This window comes from Notamacropus eugenii, chromosome 2 (assembly GCF_028372415.1).
Source record: "Notamacropus eugenii isolate mMacEug1 chromosome 2, mMacEug1.pri_v2, whole genome shotgun sequence".
NCBI classification, from domain to species: Eukaryota; Metazoa; Chordata; class Mammalia; order Diprotodontia; family Macropodidae; genus Notamacropus; species Notamacropus eugenii.
In genome coordinates, this window is record NC_092873.1 from 332,587,721 (window position 1) to 332,605,092 (window position 17,372).

The 17,372-nt window shown below is 35.4% G+C and overlaps 1 protein-coding gene across 6 annotated transcripts in view; it reads right to left on the reverse strand.

The window, feature by feature from the left end:
* ABCA5 (ATP binding cassette subfamily A member 5) overlaps nt 1-17,372 on the reverse strand; it is a 116,296-nt gene that overhangs the window by 16,535 nt on the left and 82,389 nt on the right. For all 6 annotated transcript variants that reach the window (XM_072645529.1, XM_072645530.1, XM_072645531.1 and 3 more), the window contains 8 exons: nt 13,739-13,909; nt 10,790-10,903; nt 10,394-10,531; nt 9,581-9,655; nt 8,716-8,807; nt 8,467-8,593; nt 2,265-2,382; nt 2,084-2,175 (listed from right to left, as the gene is read on the reverse strand). In XM_072645529.1, coding sequence (XP_072501630.1) covers nt 2,084-2,175; nt 2,265-2,382; nt 8,467-8,593; nt 8,716-8,807; nt 9,581-9,655; nt 10,394-10,531; nt 10,790-10,903; nt 13,739-13,909 — 927 coding nt within the window. The remainder of the gene's footprint in view (nt 1-2,083; nt 2,176-2,264; nt 2,383-8,466; nt 8,594-8,715; nt 8,808-9,580; nt 9,656-10,393; nt 10,532-10,789; nt 10,904-13,738; nt 13,910-17,372) is intronic.

The window sequence follows — 17,372 nt, forward strand, 5'->3', positions numbered from 1 at the left end:
ACTTTAACTTCCCCTCAAATGCTACATCCAAAATTCTGAGCTAACAGGAAAAAGAAAAAAATAATGAAGGAAAAAAAGAGAGAGATCAAATAATAAGAAACCACTGCCAGGATTACACACAAGATTATTCAACAACTTATAAAATAAAGGAAAGCCTGGAAGATGATGTACTCACAAAAGGTAAAACAGTATCCTACAAAACGAAGTGTAATTGTGTAGTTGTTAACGTTCCTTTAATGGAATAGATTTTTTTTCATGCACTTCCTTTTGAGAAAACCAGAGCTGGGTTGGATGTTTAAAACATAATCACAAGAGACAGGAAAAGAAGAATATATAAAATATAGATGGAGGAGACATGACAGACAATCTCAAAAACTTCATTATTATGTGAATTGGACAAAGAAGGATGAATACACCCAAAGAGCTTAGTCAAGAAAAACATCAAAATGAACAATGAATAGGTGGAACAAGAAGAGGGAAAAGGGAGGTTTGAAAGACAGGGTTGTGAAGGGAATAGTCACAAGCAAAAGAAACTTCAACTACAAAGGTCTGATAATAAAGGTAGGATTAAAAAGAAAGAGAAAAAAGGAAAGACTTAGTAAAAACTTGAATCAGGATTGGTGAAGAAAAGGAGGACGGTGTTGTCATTCCATTTCTTTCCATTTTTCTTTGTAAAAAGGGACTGAGAGGAAAAGCAAGATAACCTTATAATGAAATATGATGAAGGCAAAAACATAAAAAGTGCACCTAACTGCAAATGTGAATGGAATAAACTCACACATAAAATAGTAGTGACAACATGAGTAATGAATAAGATTCAAAGAATTAAAGAGGGGCTGAAGCAGCACCTTTTAATGTTTCAGGTGAATCTGGAAGCACAGAGGTAGCAATTATGATCTCAGAACAGGCAACAGTAAAAACAGATAAGGTTAAAAGACAGAAACAGGGAAATTGTCTTGTGGGTAAAGATACCATATATAACAAAACAATATCAATACTAAAATCATCATCATCACATCATCTTCTCCTCTTCCTTCTTTTTCTTTTCCTACTCCTCCTCCTCCTCCCTCTTCATCTGAAATTTCTTGAAATACAGATCTCCAAAAATAGACTTGAAAAGAAGCCCATTATGTTTTAAGTAGATCTACTGGACTACCCTTTAAACTTCTGGCTTTCATTAAATGGTCAGTAATAGCCCCAGCCTAAGACTTGGTGGCTCATTGTTCAGATTGGAATAGTTTAGAATGAGTATAAAGAGCAACTGTTTTTGCCAGAAACTGAAGGTCTTTCCCCTCCCAGACTGATATCTTTGTGAGGATAACTTGGGCCATCTTTTGTTACAATTCTTACCTGGCCCTTAAGTCACTGAATTGAAGTGACCTCAGACAAACTGAGACACGGTGAATACCTTAACTGAGAAAAACCAAAGTCACCCAGTGCATCCTGGTCCATCTATCTTGACCTCTGTCTTGCCAGTGGATTTCATGACTCTGGAGAAGACAGTGAGGCTGATGACCTTGCACAGCTCTGCTTCACTCAAAGACATCAATCACCTCCATGATGCCACTGGTTCTCTTCCAGAGCAAAGGGCAAGCAACAAAAACTGTCCATTTGAATTGTCCACAAAAATACAAATCTCCAACTTATGTCTGTAAAACATACCTCTAGCAACAAAACAACCAGTTTTACTGAGATATTTATCAACTTCCACTTTTACTTTAAAACCATCTATTTACTTATATTGCTTGTCTTTCCCACTAATTGAGCTGAGTGACTTTTTAGAAGTTACATAGCTTGTCAGTGATAAAAAGCAAAGCTTATATCCCAAGTGTCTGTACATTATTACAAATCTTTCACTAAGTTCTATGGATCCGTTTTCAACAATGATTTTAAAAAGAAAACAATGTTTTCATTGATAAGAAAATAGACAGTGATCTGTCTGTTGCTACACTGTAAATAAATGCTGGAACAAAATTTGAAATTAATGAAAAGTCCAAATCTTAACTTGTCAGCATGAAAATTACTTCAATAAAAATTTAATTCATACACATATGTATTCTATAATTAAAAAAGCATACTATACCTGACCCGAAGTTGGTTCAATATCACCAATCAACATATTAATAAGTGTGCTTTTCCCAGCACCATTTGGTCCCAACAACCCTAGTATCTCTCCTAAAAAATAAAAATAAATTTATCATATATGAAATTAAGTAAAATTTGGAAGCTATTTTCCTAGGAGACAAAATTAATTTAATACCAACCTTTCTTCACACAGAGAGACACATATTTAGTTGCCACTTTCTTTCTTTTTCTTGTAAGAAGAAAATCTTTCTTCTCATCATATTCTTTAAGCAAATTACTAACCAAAATAGCTGGTTTCTAGTAAAAGAAACATTATAATAAGAATGGTTAAAAATTAGCTTTCTACCATAAAACATGACACTGACTGAATAAACCCCATAGGAATTCTTCCATTATTGTTTTCATAAAATCAAAGAATACCACAATCTCTAAGGAAATCAAATAGGCAATGAAGAGACATCATATGAGTGTGACATCATATGAGTGTAAATAAGACAGAACATATTGCTAGAAATGAACTGTGACTAAAGCAGTGTACAAATAGCATCAAAAGGATATATAACCAGAAAAGGATAAGAGCTCATTACAGACAAAGAATAAAAGCTAACAGACTGCTGTATTTAAACCTATGTAATCAATCCAGTATAAGGTTACGGATATATAAATACAATGAACAAAATAATACCTATTCACAAATAGCTTGCTTTCAAAAAGGAAAGAAAACAAAAGTATACGACATACTTTTTATACTTGTCCTTTTATTAAGTGAATGTGTTGGATTCAGTTAAAGGGCTGCATCTGAGGATCTAAAGGACCACATGTGGTCTCAAGGTCTCTTTTCCCTGCCTCTCTCAGTATAAGTTAATATAGAGAATAAATACAGAGTAATGAACGACAAGCTGGTTTGATAAAAGTTTCAGGACACCAGGAAAGGTTTCATGTAGAAGGTAGTACATCTTGGAGGAAGAGAAAGAATCTGTAAGGCTGAGATACGGAGGGGAGTGGATTCTAGGGGTAGAGAACAGCTACCACAAAGGCTGTTTTGCAAAAAGAGGCAGAGTTGCAAGCTAAAGTATTGTTTGTTACACTGTTGCAACCTGGACCATCTCCAGCCATATTGATGACTATTTGGTCACCGGATGCACATGACTCAGGAGAAGATGAGAGTGGTTACCTTGCACAGCCCTCCCTCATTCAAAACAAAGTCAAGTTCAAGTCATATCACCATTCCCTGATGTTATTGTTTGTTCATAATAGATGGAAAACTTGTTTGGCTATACTGCACAGTAACAGAGGGGAGTAATGTTTGAGGCTAGAAAGACAGGGAGGAGAAAGGTTGCGAAAGGATTTAAAAACCAAACAGCAGTTTATATTTGATCCTAAAGCAAATGAAAGTTATTAAGTTTTCTCTTTAATTTGGAAACCATACTTAGTTTTATTTAGGAGAGATGATATTAGATTTAATGTTACATAGAAACATAAATAAATGAATATTATAATACGGAAAAGCATTTATTTAGCACCAAGCCCAGCTCCATGCTAAGCGCTGGGAGAAAAAAAACAGAAAAAGGTAGATAGTCCTCTTCTCTCAAGGAGCTCATAATCTAATTGGGGGAAAGAACATGTCATAAAAAGTTCAGCTGTAGAGTGGTAAAGTCCTAAGAGTACACTGATGGAGGAGATGGCAATACCAGGCATTTAAGTGCCTGGAGTCTGTGGGGCATAAAAGCAGGGCAAATGGTAAGGCCTGGAAGAACCTGGAGGCAGGAATATGGCAGGTGATAAGGCCTGTTGGTCTTCCATCTGACAAGAAAGAATAAAGTTGGGGATTCCCAACTCTAAGCCAAGGGACCATTCAAGAAGCCATGATGGATGCTGGACAGCCCCTGGCAAGAGGGAGGAGGAATATAAGAGGAAAAAAAAATCAAAGAGAAAAGTATGCCTTGGTAGTAGTAGATTTTCTCACTACCTGGTCAACCTTGATGGGCTCTGTTAAAATGAAAAATATCATGTTTCATTTTATTCTTAACATTATTGTGATGTTTCTTAAAGACAACACTTTTTGCACAATCTAATGCAGAGTAAATTAAACAGAATAAGACTTTACATAATGAAAACAGTATTAGGGGAAACAACTTAGACTCCGGAATTCTGATCAATGTACTTGCAATCATGACTCCAGGGGGCTGATGGTGAAGCATGCTTCCCATCTCTTGGCTAGGAAATGATGAACTAGAGGGGCAAACGGGACACACGTTTTCAGACATAGCAAATGTGTTCATCTGTTTGGTTTGACTACTTATTTGTTACAAGGCAGACGTACAGGGTGAGGGGTAGGAGTTAAAAGGCAATAACACCAATGAAACAATGAAAAGACCTACACAGAAAAGAACAGAAGAAAGTTAATGAGGGGATTCAGACAAACAGAACAATGTTGGTACTAACCATGTTTAATATATATTTAAAAAGAAAACTGTATATAAGTTCAAAATTTCATTGTCTTTTCTGTTTATATATTAAAATATACATTTTAAGCAATTAAGTTAATAAATCCAATACTACTGAACTTCCAAGAAAGAAAGGGGGAGGAAGAGAGAGAGAGAGAGAAAGAGAGAACACTTTTGTCAAAGAATATAAAATACCCCAGTGTGCTTACTATATATATATATATATATATATACTTGAATTTATTTTATATATTTTTACTGCATGAATTAGCCACAAGTATGAAATTAAGTAAAGGTTTTGCAATAATCGATAAATTTCATGGTACTTTGGGGTGGCTTGTTCTACAATTTCAGGATCAGTAATAAAAAAAGTTGCTCTTTAAAAGTGTGTTATAGGTTGGCACACACTTTTTGTACCTCAGCCCACAATATTGTTATGTCATAAATGTTTTAAATTTTGTCTCATAAATGTTTTAAATTTTGTTATCTCATAAATGTTTTAAATTTTAGCAATGTAAGTTGTGTATAGTTTTGTATAAGGTCCATAAATATATTTGGAAAGGTCACTGGTGATTTCATCTTTTGATAGCAGATGGGTGATGCCTTCTGTTAAGAAAAGGGAGATCAAGACCATATCTGAGAAGCAGGTAAAGTGCTTTGCTAATAATTCACATGCCACTGTGAAGTGTTTGGGCTAATAAGCATCTATCTTATCTATGCCCACAGCTTTCTTGTTTTGGAGAAAATCTAGAGCTTCAATTACCTTTCTTACTCACTACTAGACCATTCATCTTGTTAATGGTGTGCAAGCTGTTGTTTTTTTTTTCATTTTATCTTATTTGCAGTCTCTGTAATGTCACATGTCTTATGGCCATTCAGAAAATCAGAAATTTTCTACACATTACTCCAAGAGTTCTCCTTCCTTCTTATTTTCTTGCTTCTCAAGCTTCTACATTAAAGATTTTAGTTGAGGTTGAATTGTTTTTGTTCTTTGTGCTGTTGTCTCTTTGTCTTCTTGTATTAACTTAATTCTTTAATTTGACTTTTGTTTTCAATCACCAATTAAAGGAATCAAGAATTTCTGATAAACTTTTATTTTCCAGACTCTATCTTTTTCTATGGAATGAATCAGTGAAAAGGCATTTTTTAAGTGCTTCCAATGTGCAAAGCACTGTACTAAGAACTTGAGACACAAAAAGAAAAGACAACTCCCGCTCTTAAGAAACTTCCATTCCAATAAGGGAGGAGTCATATGTATGAAAGAACTCTAGCTGCAAGTCAGATGGAAAGGCTTAGTGACTGTTAGGGTGCTGGCAATGCATTTTTGTCTCATGGGATTTTCACTGATAAAACTCACCTGTTTCTTATACTGAACAATCTGACAATGACAAAGACTTTGATGCCAAGAACTTTGTTTTCTTAGTCTTCAGTAGATAGTGAGGAGGAAGGGACAGCAGAGAGGTTGAATCTCTACAAGGGTTGCTCCCCTGGCTATGGACACCAAGCTGGTAACTGAATTGGGGTGGGGGAGGGTGTTAAACAGGAAAGAATATGAGGGAGTACTGCTGCTCCTGGTCTTTTTGTCTTACCTGCTTATTACTGATCTAGTAACAGGTCAATGTTGTCGTTGGTGGGGCAGGGATACCCTGGAGGGCCTCTTTACATAAGTATTGTTCTTTTTGGTTGTGGCTATGGGGGCTGGAGGTCAGAGAGCACTAAAATTCCTAGGACTCTTGAATTCTGGATTCTGGAGCCATTTCCCCAGTGGTCCAAGGGAAGATGGCTGTCAAGTGACAGTCAATATTTTAACACTTTGTGATATGTTCATCCAAAGGTCTGCTTCATAGGATCATAGATTTGGATCAAAAACCATGTAGTCTAGTCTTCTAATTTTATAAATGAGGAAACTTGGGACCACAGATGGCTTGCCTAAGGTCACTTAGGACCTGCCCAAAGTAAGAAGTATGAGAGGTGGTATTTGGCGCGAGATCCTCTGAATACTGAGCCAATGCTCTATCCAAGTGGAAGAAATGCATCACTGGCAGCATTTACTAAGTCGTAATACTCATTTATCAACTGTATCCACCAAATAAGCAAAGATTTTTTTGTTGAAATTTGACTAACAAATTTCCATCTTTCCAAATACCAACCAGTTACTCTTACAAACAAATCAGAAGATATTGCATCATACAAAATTTTTTATGAAATTATATTTAAATTTCTAACATGCATATATGAGTTTTAAGAGATGATACACATAGTTTTCTGAGGAAAAAAGTTTAGTTTTTTTAAATGTTCTGCTTATCATGATAATCAGGCTTCATATTACTATTAGGTACTAGTCTCAAAAAAACAACATAGTAGAAAACTTGGCTTGGTTATTAAGAAGATCTGAATTGAAGTCCCACCTCTGACACATGCTAACTGTACAATCCTGACAAGTCACTAACTTCCCAATGCTCTAGGCCATTCTCTATGTGTGTAAGTTGCAGAAAAGGTGCTGACTTGCACTGAAGAAGGGAGTTACCTAACCCAGGAATTCCCTTTTGTCTATATAACCAAAGGTCTAGTCTAGTCTTTCTCTTCAATATTTCAAGGCAAAGCATTGTTTGAGAGGGGAATGGAAAGGAGAAGGAGAAGGGAACAAGCATTTGTTAAGCCTCTACAATGTGCCAGACACTGTGCTAAGCACTTCAAATATATTATCTCAGCTGATCTTCACAGCAACCCTGTGAGCTGGATGTTATTATTATCCTCATTTTATAATGAAGCAACTGAAGTAGACAGAGGTGAAGTGATTTGTCCAGGGTCACAGAGTAAACTGTCTGGGGTTAAAATTGAACTTAAGTCTTCCTGATTCCAGGACCAACAATCTATTCACAACCTACTTAGGGTGAGGTTAATTTTTTTGTTAACAACAATGGATATAAATCCATTATCTCAAATAATTTTGAACTTTTTTGGACAATTTCTTGTTAGATCTGATTAGAATGTCATTTTTACTTCATAAACTCCTACCTCTTTGGCTGATAAAGAGCTTCCCACTAGAAATAAAAGAAGTGCCAATTCTGCCATTTTCTGTTGTTTATGCATGTTTGCAATACCAATGTTATCTTCAACCAACAGTTTCTTTGTAGGAATTTTTTAAATCCATTTGCATACTTTGTAAGGATAACCTTAGTTAAAACTAGATGATATAAATTGTAAGTGGACTGTAATTCCACTTAACAAGGCATATGTAAATTGTAATATTTTGCAACTTGCAATCATTGAAAACAAACAAATGATCATAGGTACCACTATCAACTTCTTTGCATTGTGGAACACTCATATTTCTTTCAAAATATTTCACGTACTATACATCAGGGCTGTCAAACACATGGTCCAAAGGTCTGTAATACTCTCAAAGCACCCAAATTAAAATGTAACTGGGCAATTTCTGACAAAATAAAAAGTAAATGAACTGGGACCTGAATTTTGGTTGTCAAATGCAAAACAGCGCTTAGTTTTTCAACTAGAGCATGGTGTAACTCCACTGGCCAGTGTACGTGAGATTGGTTAATGAAAACTTTTTTATGTATTACCTACTTCATATCTCCTTTCTGCTGTCCTCCCCTTCCAACACAACCAGTAGAATATCCCCATATCCTCAGGTAAGAACTGTTTCATATTTGGTGTTTGTTTGTGTGTGTGTGTGTGTGTGTGTGTGTGTGTGTGTGTGTGTGTGTGTGTGTGTGTGTGTGTGTGTGTGTGTGTGTGTGTGTGTGTGTGCATGCATGTAATTCCCAGGGCTTAGCACAATGCTTGGCAGCTAATGCATGCTTAATAAATGTTTATTAATTATTATTCTCGCTACAAACCTAATATGGGTTATTTCTAATATCCTAGGAAATGAGCATTTTTCCAACCAGTAAATTTAAAAGGACAAGGTTACCTCTTCACAACACTGGCAAGTTAGCATCTCTTTAACTTTTAGTCTTTCAGCTTTAACATCATCATCTTCATCTTCATTGTTTGGCACTTCCAGAAATTTTCTATTTTTGAGTTTAGCTGAAAAGATTCTATATGTATATAAAGGAACAATGTGAGATTTCAAGACAATTATATATTAGGAAATTTACACTCTCAAGTTAGTATCAGTAATTTCTCTTATAATTAGCTCATTCTTTGAACTTGAACTGACCTGAAAAACGGATCTTTTCTTACTGATCTGCCTCCATATTTCTTCTCAAAATATTGTAATAAGAAAATCCACAGCACACACTGCAAATAAGGCTAAAACAAAAAGAACAAATTCTAAAAACTCATTGTTAAACTGGTTAGCATTTTCATGTACTATGAAATAAAATGCAAATAAGTCTGGTTCCTTCTCAAGCCAAAGAATTATTCACAGAACAATTTGAGATTCTTATATGATTAAGAAATTAAAGTAATACTAATTCAAAAAGAACTAAATAATTTATAATACGCAGTACCCTTCACATTTTCTCACAATTCCTGAGAATGAAATTTCCTGAGAAAGTGTGAAATATTTCTTGCTGCAAATTTCATGAGAAAAGTTTGTTTTATTGTACATAAATAACTGTGTATGTAATAATTATGCATATAAACAATTCAATACAACTGAAATAAAACTAAACAAGCTGAGTCATCTTTTAGCCTATAAATAATCAGAGGTTGTGGTCAAAAGGCATTAATGACAGCATTACCTAAAATGACTACATGGTGAATAAATAAACGAACACAAGACCCAAGATCATCTTTTTTGGGATTAGTTAGCATTCTTGGATTGGTTTTGAGACCAGAAATTTAATAAAAAAGTCTTTTCTTAATGAAATATATGTGGGAAATCAAAGCATCACCATCCAAGCTTGACCTCAGTTTGGTAAGCAGATACTTCCAAGTAGTCAAACTATCAAACTATCATCTTTCATAGACACTCATTTATTTGAGAGTGAAGGAATCAGATAATACTTTAAAAGACATGATTATAAGTCAAAAGCATGCTAAAATAACATACAACTGCAAAGAACTGAACGGATTCTTACCGATAAAACAGCTATTAAAAGCCTGTCCCATGGATTATAACTGCTTTCATTTTTTTGTACATTCTTCCATGAAATCTAACATAAAAAATTAAATCATTAAACGTGTTCTATAGGAGAAAATAAATTATGATCAAAATTAAATAATAAACATAACAATAATAATAATAATAAACATTCCTTTTCTAGTACCAAGTCAGTTCTTATGATTTCATTTATACAAGTATATGGTTTTCCACTATGTTTCAGCAAAGTCTTCTTTTGGGGGCGATCTAAATTCATGCAGTGGTTCCTAAAACATTTTTGTCTATTGAAGACAGGGCCAGCACTAATTAAGAGGTAGAACTACTATGTGATTGGCATAGAGTTAATCAGTGGTCCTACTAAGACAGAACTCAATTTTTTTTTTTGTAATCAAGTGACCCAATCATTGTAGGTACTCATTCTTTAGATGAATTAATCTTTCTTAAAATCCCTTTATGCTTCATTTCCTCCCACTCCAATTCTGGATATTTTAACATTTAGTCCAGACTTCATATTTAAAAAAAAAAAAATCTTTAAAATGATGTTCCTTCCTCCGTGATAATATTTACTTACCTACATTGTGCTAAGCATGACAGAACATGAAAAACATGCTCCTCATTAAAGAATTTCCATTCTAAAAGGGAACTTACTAAAATTTCACCAGTTATTAACTGGTTGTATTACTAATGTCTAGCCAAAGAGAGAAAGAACCTCTAATATTAATTAAAGAATCAAATTCCAAGATTTTTTTGGCTTTTATTAAATATATATAGACTGAGATAATAAACTTACCTTTATAAAACAGATCAGGCACCCTAAGAGTGGATAGATTGGATTGATTATGCAGAGGGCATAATGAAGGACAGCTGTCACTGTGTAGTATCTCATAAAGAAAGTTATTTCAGTGACTGCAATGGAAACCAAGGCCGTCTAAAAAATTGAGAAAATAGACATAAATGTCCTTAGACATTTAAACTACACTCAATTACCTATATTTTCTTCCCATTCTTGATAAAATTACTGATAGTACTGATAAACAGATGTGACAAATGACTCAAAAAGGGATGCTACCACAGCACGTATTTTACTCATGAAAATTTGAATGCAATTAAAAGACTTTTAGGACTAGAAACATAAGAAAACTAAGAATTAACAGATTTTTGTAAAGTAAAGTAAAATACAACTTACCACTGAGTAGATAAATGACCAAAACTCCTTAGTATTTAAAACTTTTCTGAAGGTGAAAGATGCAACATAGGTAAAAAGAATAACAGATGGTACATAACCAATAAGGCAAAAAACCTGCAGAAAAAAGAGAGAAGCATGCTTTATGTAAAAAATATCAATAGCCAGAAAAATTTATGTGCAACAGAGAATGCCAGAGTCACATTTTAAAAGAGCAAAAAATCTACTCTTTACATTGTGCTCCTTGACTTCTCAAGAAATAAGAGTTACACAAATGCTTGATAATTTAAGATGGAATCTGTCACCTTTCTCCTTATCTATCACATATCTAGGTCTTAAAGTTTTTTAATAAAATTATGTAAAGTACTAGGTTACCAAGTTCTTTACTAATAATCATCATTAGTCTACTTTTCCTTTACCCTATGAAGTTTGTTGCTTCTCCATAGGACCCCTAAACTAAAGACAATCACTTCCACCTGAGAGAAAAATCTAAACCAATAACTTTATGTTTATGCTAGGTTAGTGCTTTGCAGTTGTCTGAGATTTTCATCATGAAAAGCAGGGATCTGGGGGCTAGTCTCTGCTGTGTAATCTCATTATTGTAGTTTTGAAGAATTATGACTTCCTAAAATAAACCTATATTCATATGAAATACCAAAGTATTCCATAGAATATGCAAATGCATTTTTCAATATCCTCATGACTAATACACTTTCACTAACTTATGATAACTGAGAGATAAGTGTATTTATCTACTTAATATAGGATTATAGGACCTGGGAAGACAATTAAGAGACCATCTAGTTCAACTCCCCTTATTTTATGGTTGAGGACATTGAGGCCCGAAGTAGCCAAGCCATGATTTGTAACCAAATACCATGTGCTTTCTCCTACACCAGGGTTGGGGAACCTTCAGTGTTGAGGCTCCATGTGGCCTTCTAGGTCCTTGGGTATTGTCTTTTTGACTGAGTCCAAGCTTTACTGAACAAATCTTTTTATTAAGGGGATTTGTTCTGTGAAGTTTGGATAGGTTGAAGGGTCACACTTGAGGACCTAGAAGGCTAAATATGGACTCCAGGCCAAAGGTTCCTCATCTGTGCATTATTAATCAAACTTAGCAGGAAACAAAGCACAAAGTCAGTAAGAAACAAAATAGTCATCTGTAACCTCCAAAAGAAAATAAGACTTCTTGTTTGAATTTAACACTACTTTCATTTCCTCCTCCATAATATAATACAATTTGCTTAACCAGTACCTTAATTGTTGGTGTCAAAGTAATCTTTATTAACAAAAACCTGGAATTTTACTTGCAGTTTGAAGTAAATTACTTAAGTGTTCCTCCTCTCTTCTCCCTTAGGCAAAACTATCAAATAGTTGAAGTTAGGTTTAAAACCTCCAACCTTACTTTCATGTAAGTCCTTCCACACCTTTGCACATCAGACAACTGGAACCTTTTGCTCTATTTGTTATATTATTCTTCCTCCCACTACAAAAAAATTCATATAGTAGTTGACATTTGTAGAGCCATTACGTTTCGGGCAGGATCTATGACTTCATTCTCTCAGTGAGGAAACCTATTCTCCTAACACAGGTCAGTAATTACTCTGCCACTTATGGCCTTCAGTTGCCTGTGACTAGAGAGATTAAATGACTTGGCCAGAGTCTCACACCCCATAAATATGCCCAGGGCTTGAATGCTACTCTTCCAGACTCTTAGGCCTCTGTCCACTATAATATGCTGCCTCTCATATAACCATTTAAGATTTGAAAATCATTTCATGTACATTCGTTGTCAACAGAGAGGCAGCATGGCAGAGCAGAGAGCCAGCCTTGGAGTCAGGGACACCTAGGTTCAAGTCTCACCTCTGACACAAACTAGCTATATGCCAGCAAAGTCATATAACCTCTCAGGGCTCTAGGAAATCCTCTAAGACTACAATGCTGTAGGGAAAGTGCTGACTTGCACTGATAGAATTTCCTTACCTGAAAGTTCTCAAATTAATGAAATCACAGTCCAATCCTAACCCTCCCTCTCTAAAGCAGGCAACAGAGGTATCAGTATCCATGCGTTACACATGAGGACACTAGGAGTCAAGCTTGTATGGCTAGTCAGAGCTGGAACTGAATGCGAACCCACTCCCTTCTGACTCTAAGTCCAGCACCCTTTCCTCCAAACTTCACAGTGTCTAATTTTTTCAAACATTATTGTAAATTTAAATTATCTGAATAATTCTTTCAGGAGTACATGCAATTTAAATCTTATTTTATTATGAAATGACGAGCTTTTCAACGGTGAGATACATTTCAAAAAGTAGGAGAAAGGCTACAGGAAACCACTCACCCCTACAATCATAAAAGGTAAATTAACTAGGATGTGAGAAAGTGGCCTTGTCTCCTTGACAGAACTATAAAATGTGATCACTTCTTAAAAAAGCATATATTATCACCTAATTGTATATAGTAGCATGCTAGGCACTATATAAGGAGAACTACATAGACCTACCTATCTCTTGCTTGCTCTCAAGAAATTTACAATGCTGATTATTATTTCAACTCCTCAAAATCTTAATACCATACATACTGGCTATGCTAGCTAAGTGATAATGGCCAGGACACTTTATAGATTTGGTTATTAAAACAGAGTAATTCATAAATCGTCCACTGAAGTTCACCTACTAGTGAGGTTGCAATTTCAAAGGAACATAATTTTAGTAAGATTTGCCAAGTTATACTGCTCAGTCACAAACCGAGTAACTAGTGTCTGCAGACCACCTTGGTTAAATGCAATTCATTTTTCTGGTAAAAGATGGGAGAGGAGAAGGAGGAAAAGAGAAAGTGAAGATTAAATGATCTATGTTGGTAAATAACCATACATCAAAAAATTGTAGAACTTTCAAAGTATTGTTTTAAAGTATACAAAGACAAGCTGACATATAAAAGACATTAACTTACCACAGAAAGGAACTTCAGAGCATAAAAATAAACTCCATAGTGAAATGCAAATAAGCTTCCTAGCATCAAAACAAGAACAACAAAAAATAAGGGAAAGTCAATTAGAGCTTGACCAGTCCAATATGCAGACGGAAAAAGACCTGAGATCTTCAGCTGGGTATAAGATTTGATCTATAAGAAAGGGAAGAAAAACCAAATTATCCTGAATACAATTAAAATTTTATATACATATATACATATACATACACACATATAAAATGGTGAATTCCTGAAATAATCGAAACATGACATAAAAAATACAAAAGTCATTTGCCTATCTACATCTCCAATCCCACTTCCTCATCTGCAAGCTAAGGAAAATTCCTACCACCAACACCAATTTACATAAAGCATCCAACTTGGCTAATATTTCTCATCTTCAAGAATTTCAACAAGTCTTCAAGAACAGGAAGACTATTAAAATCACAGTATGCTAGGCCAAAATGAAATTGAAAATAGAAAATTATCAGGTAATTTGAGGACAATCTACACAGAGAATGTGTCTAAGAGCAAACTAAGATCATCAATTTTCCCAAAGTCAAATTTTGCTTTTAAACATTAAAAATATGTGTACATATGCATATATGTGTGTGTGAGTGTGTGTGTATAAGTATCTGACATTTCTGTTCCAGGGAAGTTTTGAGAGAAGATAAACCTTGAACCAGTGAGAAACCAGCATGCTTTATGAGAAAAAAAAAAGTGAAGAAGAAAGTTCAGTAAGGAAAAATGAACAACTTTCCAACTCACATATCATAAGACCCTTCATTATTTTATGTGAAATGACAAATTTCAAAACACTTACACTCAAATGAACATATAAAAAGACATCATGAAGCCAAATAAAAATGACTTGCAATTGCAAACAGTATCTGGCACATAGTAGTTACTTAATGTTTATTGACTATCTGTACTCATTTCCAGTGAATAATTTAATTTGTTGTATTGTTATTCATAAAAAGGCTTAATAGGGACGGGGGAGATTTAGAATTGTTGGGGGAGAGGGAATGTCCCTGTCTCTAGTCTCTTACAAATATCCAATTAAACAATCCATTTGCCCCCAAGTCCAGTAACAGTTTGTTTATTACCACCAAAACTGCCACTACTAAAATAAAGGGAAAGTAAAAAAATTGAAAAAACACCAATAGGAAAAATACGATTTTGTAATGCTTTTAAGTCTAGGAAAAGGGTGCTAAATAGATTTAGTTCCCCTACCTATGCTATAACTGATGCTAAAGGTATCTCAACTCACCTCCTTTTCCTAAACATTTAATTAAGGAACAAAAACTCTGCTAAATCCTTAAGTTCTCTGAGTTTAGCAATTACTTAATTCAACTTATATAATTTATTAATGGAATGGCCCTTTTATGTCAAATCTCATTTTTAATTCCATAATCATCTCTGTACCTAAGTTGGAAGGACCAAATAAGCTCAATTGACAACATTTATTAAGTACCTACTATGCACAGTCCCTGTCCTAAGCTCTCAGGATATAAAGGCAAAAACATAAAGGAGTTTCCTTACCAATCGAGGAGACCAAATGTAAATAAGTAGGCACATGCATGATAGATACAGAGAAGAAAGAAAGTAATCTTAAGAGGAGAGGGCTCAGGTGACTAAGGGGACTGGGAAGTATTGCAGAAGGTGCCATTTGAGCTGAGTCTTGAAAGAAGGTGGAGATGTTAAGAGGCACAGGTAAGGAGAGTTGTGTGGAAAGGAGTAAAGGGTGAAAAAAGATAGGAAGTGACCAGGTTGAGAAGAGTCTTAAATAGCAAAGGAAGGACTTTATATTAGATCCCAGAAGTAGGAGAGAACCACTGCAGTTTTTTAAGAAGGGGTTGGAGATTAGGTGACACGATCAGAACTGCCCATTAGAAAAAATCAGCTTGACAGCAGTGTGAAAGAAGATTGGAGTTGAGAGAGACAATAGGCAGGAAGACCATTAAGAAGGTCACTGCATAAGACCGGAACTAGAGGGCTGTGTGAATGAGCAGAGACGTTATAAAGGTAGAAATGATAAGATCTAGTAACTAATTGGCTCTGATAGATGAATGAGAGTTTAGGGTCAAGGGAGATGCTGAGGCTGTAAATTTTTCCAAGATTTAATAAGAGTTCAAGTATAGTGCATTTCAAGGGAAAGTCAATCAATTTCTCCAGTAGGCAGTAGATGTGGAATTACAGTTCAGAAGACAGACTTGGGAATGTGTAATGGTAACTATGAGAGTTTAAAGATCTTCTCCACCCATTAATGGGCTTGCCCATTAAGGAAACCTTGATTAGGGGAGGTCCACACCTTTTGTTTAATTTTCTAATGAAGTTCTTGTTCTCAAGAGTTGTGATGCCCTCTGGCTCTGAAAAATGTATAAATACTCTGAGGTGAGGTTCTACTTTGGGGCTTACTCGTTAAAAGTGTTTGTTTGGCCAGACAAGACTCTGGGCCGCAGCTGAGGAGCCCCATTTCCCCACTCTGGTAGCCATGTATGTATGGTCAGATAGTTAGATCTGTCTGTGGATTTATCATGTATATATTGCTTATGTCAGACACGTGGAAGCCCTCTCTGCTGGTTCATCTTTGTTTCTCCGTATTTTTTCTGAACTTTGAAGTTCAGGGTGCTGATTTTTTCCCCTGAACTAAGCAAATGATACATGAGCTTAATTAAAGTGATTGTTGACCCCCACCCCCAATAGTTGCCTTTCCTTTTAGAAAAGCAGATCAAAGAAAGCAGGCCCTCCTGTGTATGTCAGGGTGTTTTCTGCTACAGTATGACAGACAGATCTGGGACTCATGTTAGAAATGATAATTGAACTGATGAGCTCACTGAGAGAAAGCTCTGAGGAAAAAAAGAAGAGGACCCATCATACAACTCTGGGATATACCCATAGTTAGGAGGCAGGACAAGCATAAAGATTCAATGAATGAAACTGAGAAACACTGCTCAGGGAGGTAGGAAGAGAATCAGGAAAAAGCAGTGTCAGTAAAATCTACAGAGAAGCATGCACCCAAGAGAAAATAATGATTAATGATATCAGATGCTACAGAAAGCTGAAGAAGGATGAGATTAAGGAAAGGCCAGCAGAGGCACAAGTGAGTGAAAAGACCGCAGTTTCAGTTGAAAGAGAAGATTGGAAATCAGACTATGGTGGCTTTAGAAGAGACTGAGAACAGAGGAAGTGGAGGCTCCAAGTGTAGACAACTTTTTCAAAAAGTTTAGCAGAGAAGGTAAGACAAGGTATAAGGCATTAGCTAGCAAAGGTAACAGGATAATGAATGTTTTTTGAGGATGAGAGAGACATGGAGGTATTTCTAGGCGTCAGGGAAAGAATTAGCAAACAGGGAGATACTGAAGAGTTGAGAGAAAAAGGAACCTAGGTTATTAAGAGTTTTTAATGCCAAACAGAAAAGTCTGTATTTATTCCTAGAAGAAATAGGAAACTACTGGAGTAGCAAGTAAAGAAGTGACATGGTCAGACTTGTGCTTTAGGAATATCACTTTGGAAGCCATATGGAAAATAAACGGACAGAGAAATCAGCTAGAAGGCTATAGAAGCAGTACAGGTAAAAGTTGAGAAGGACCAGAACTAAAGAGTTGGTTGAATA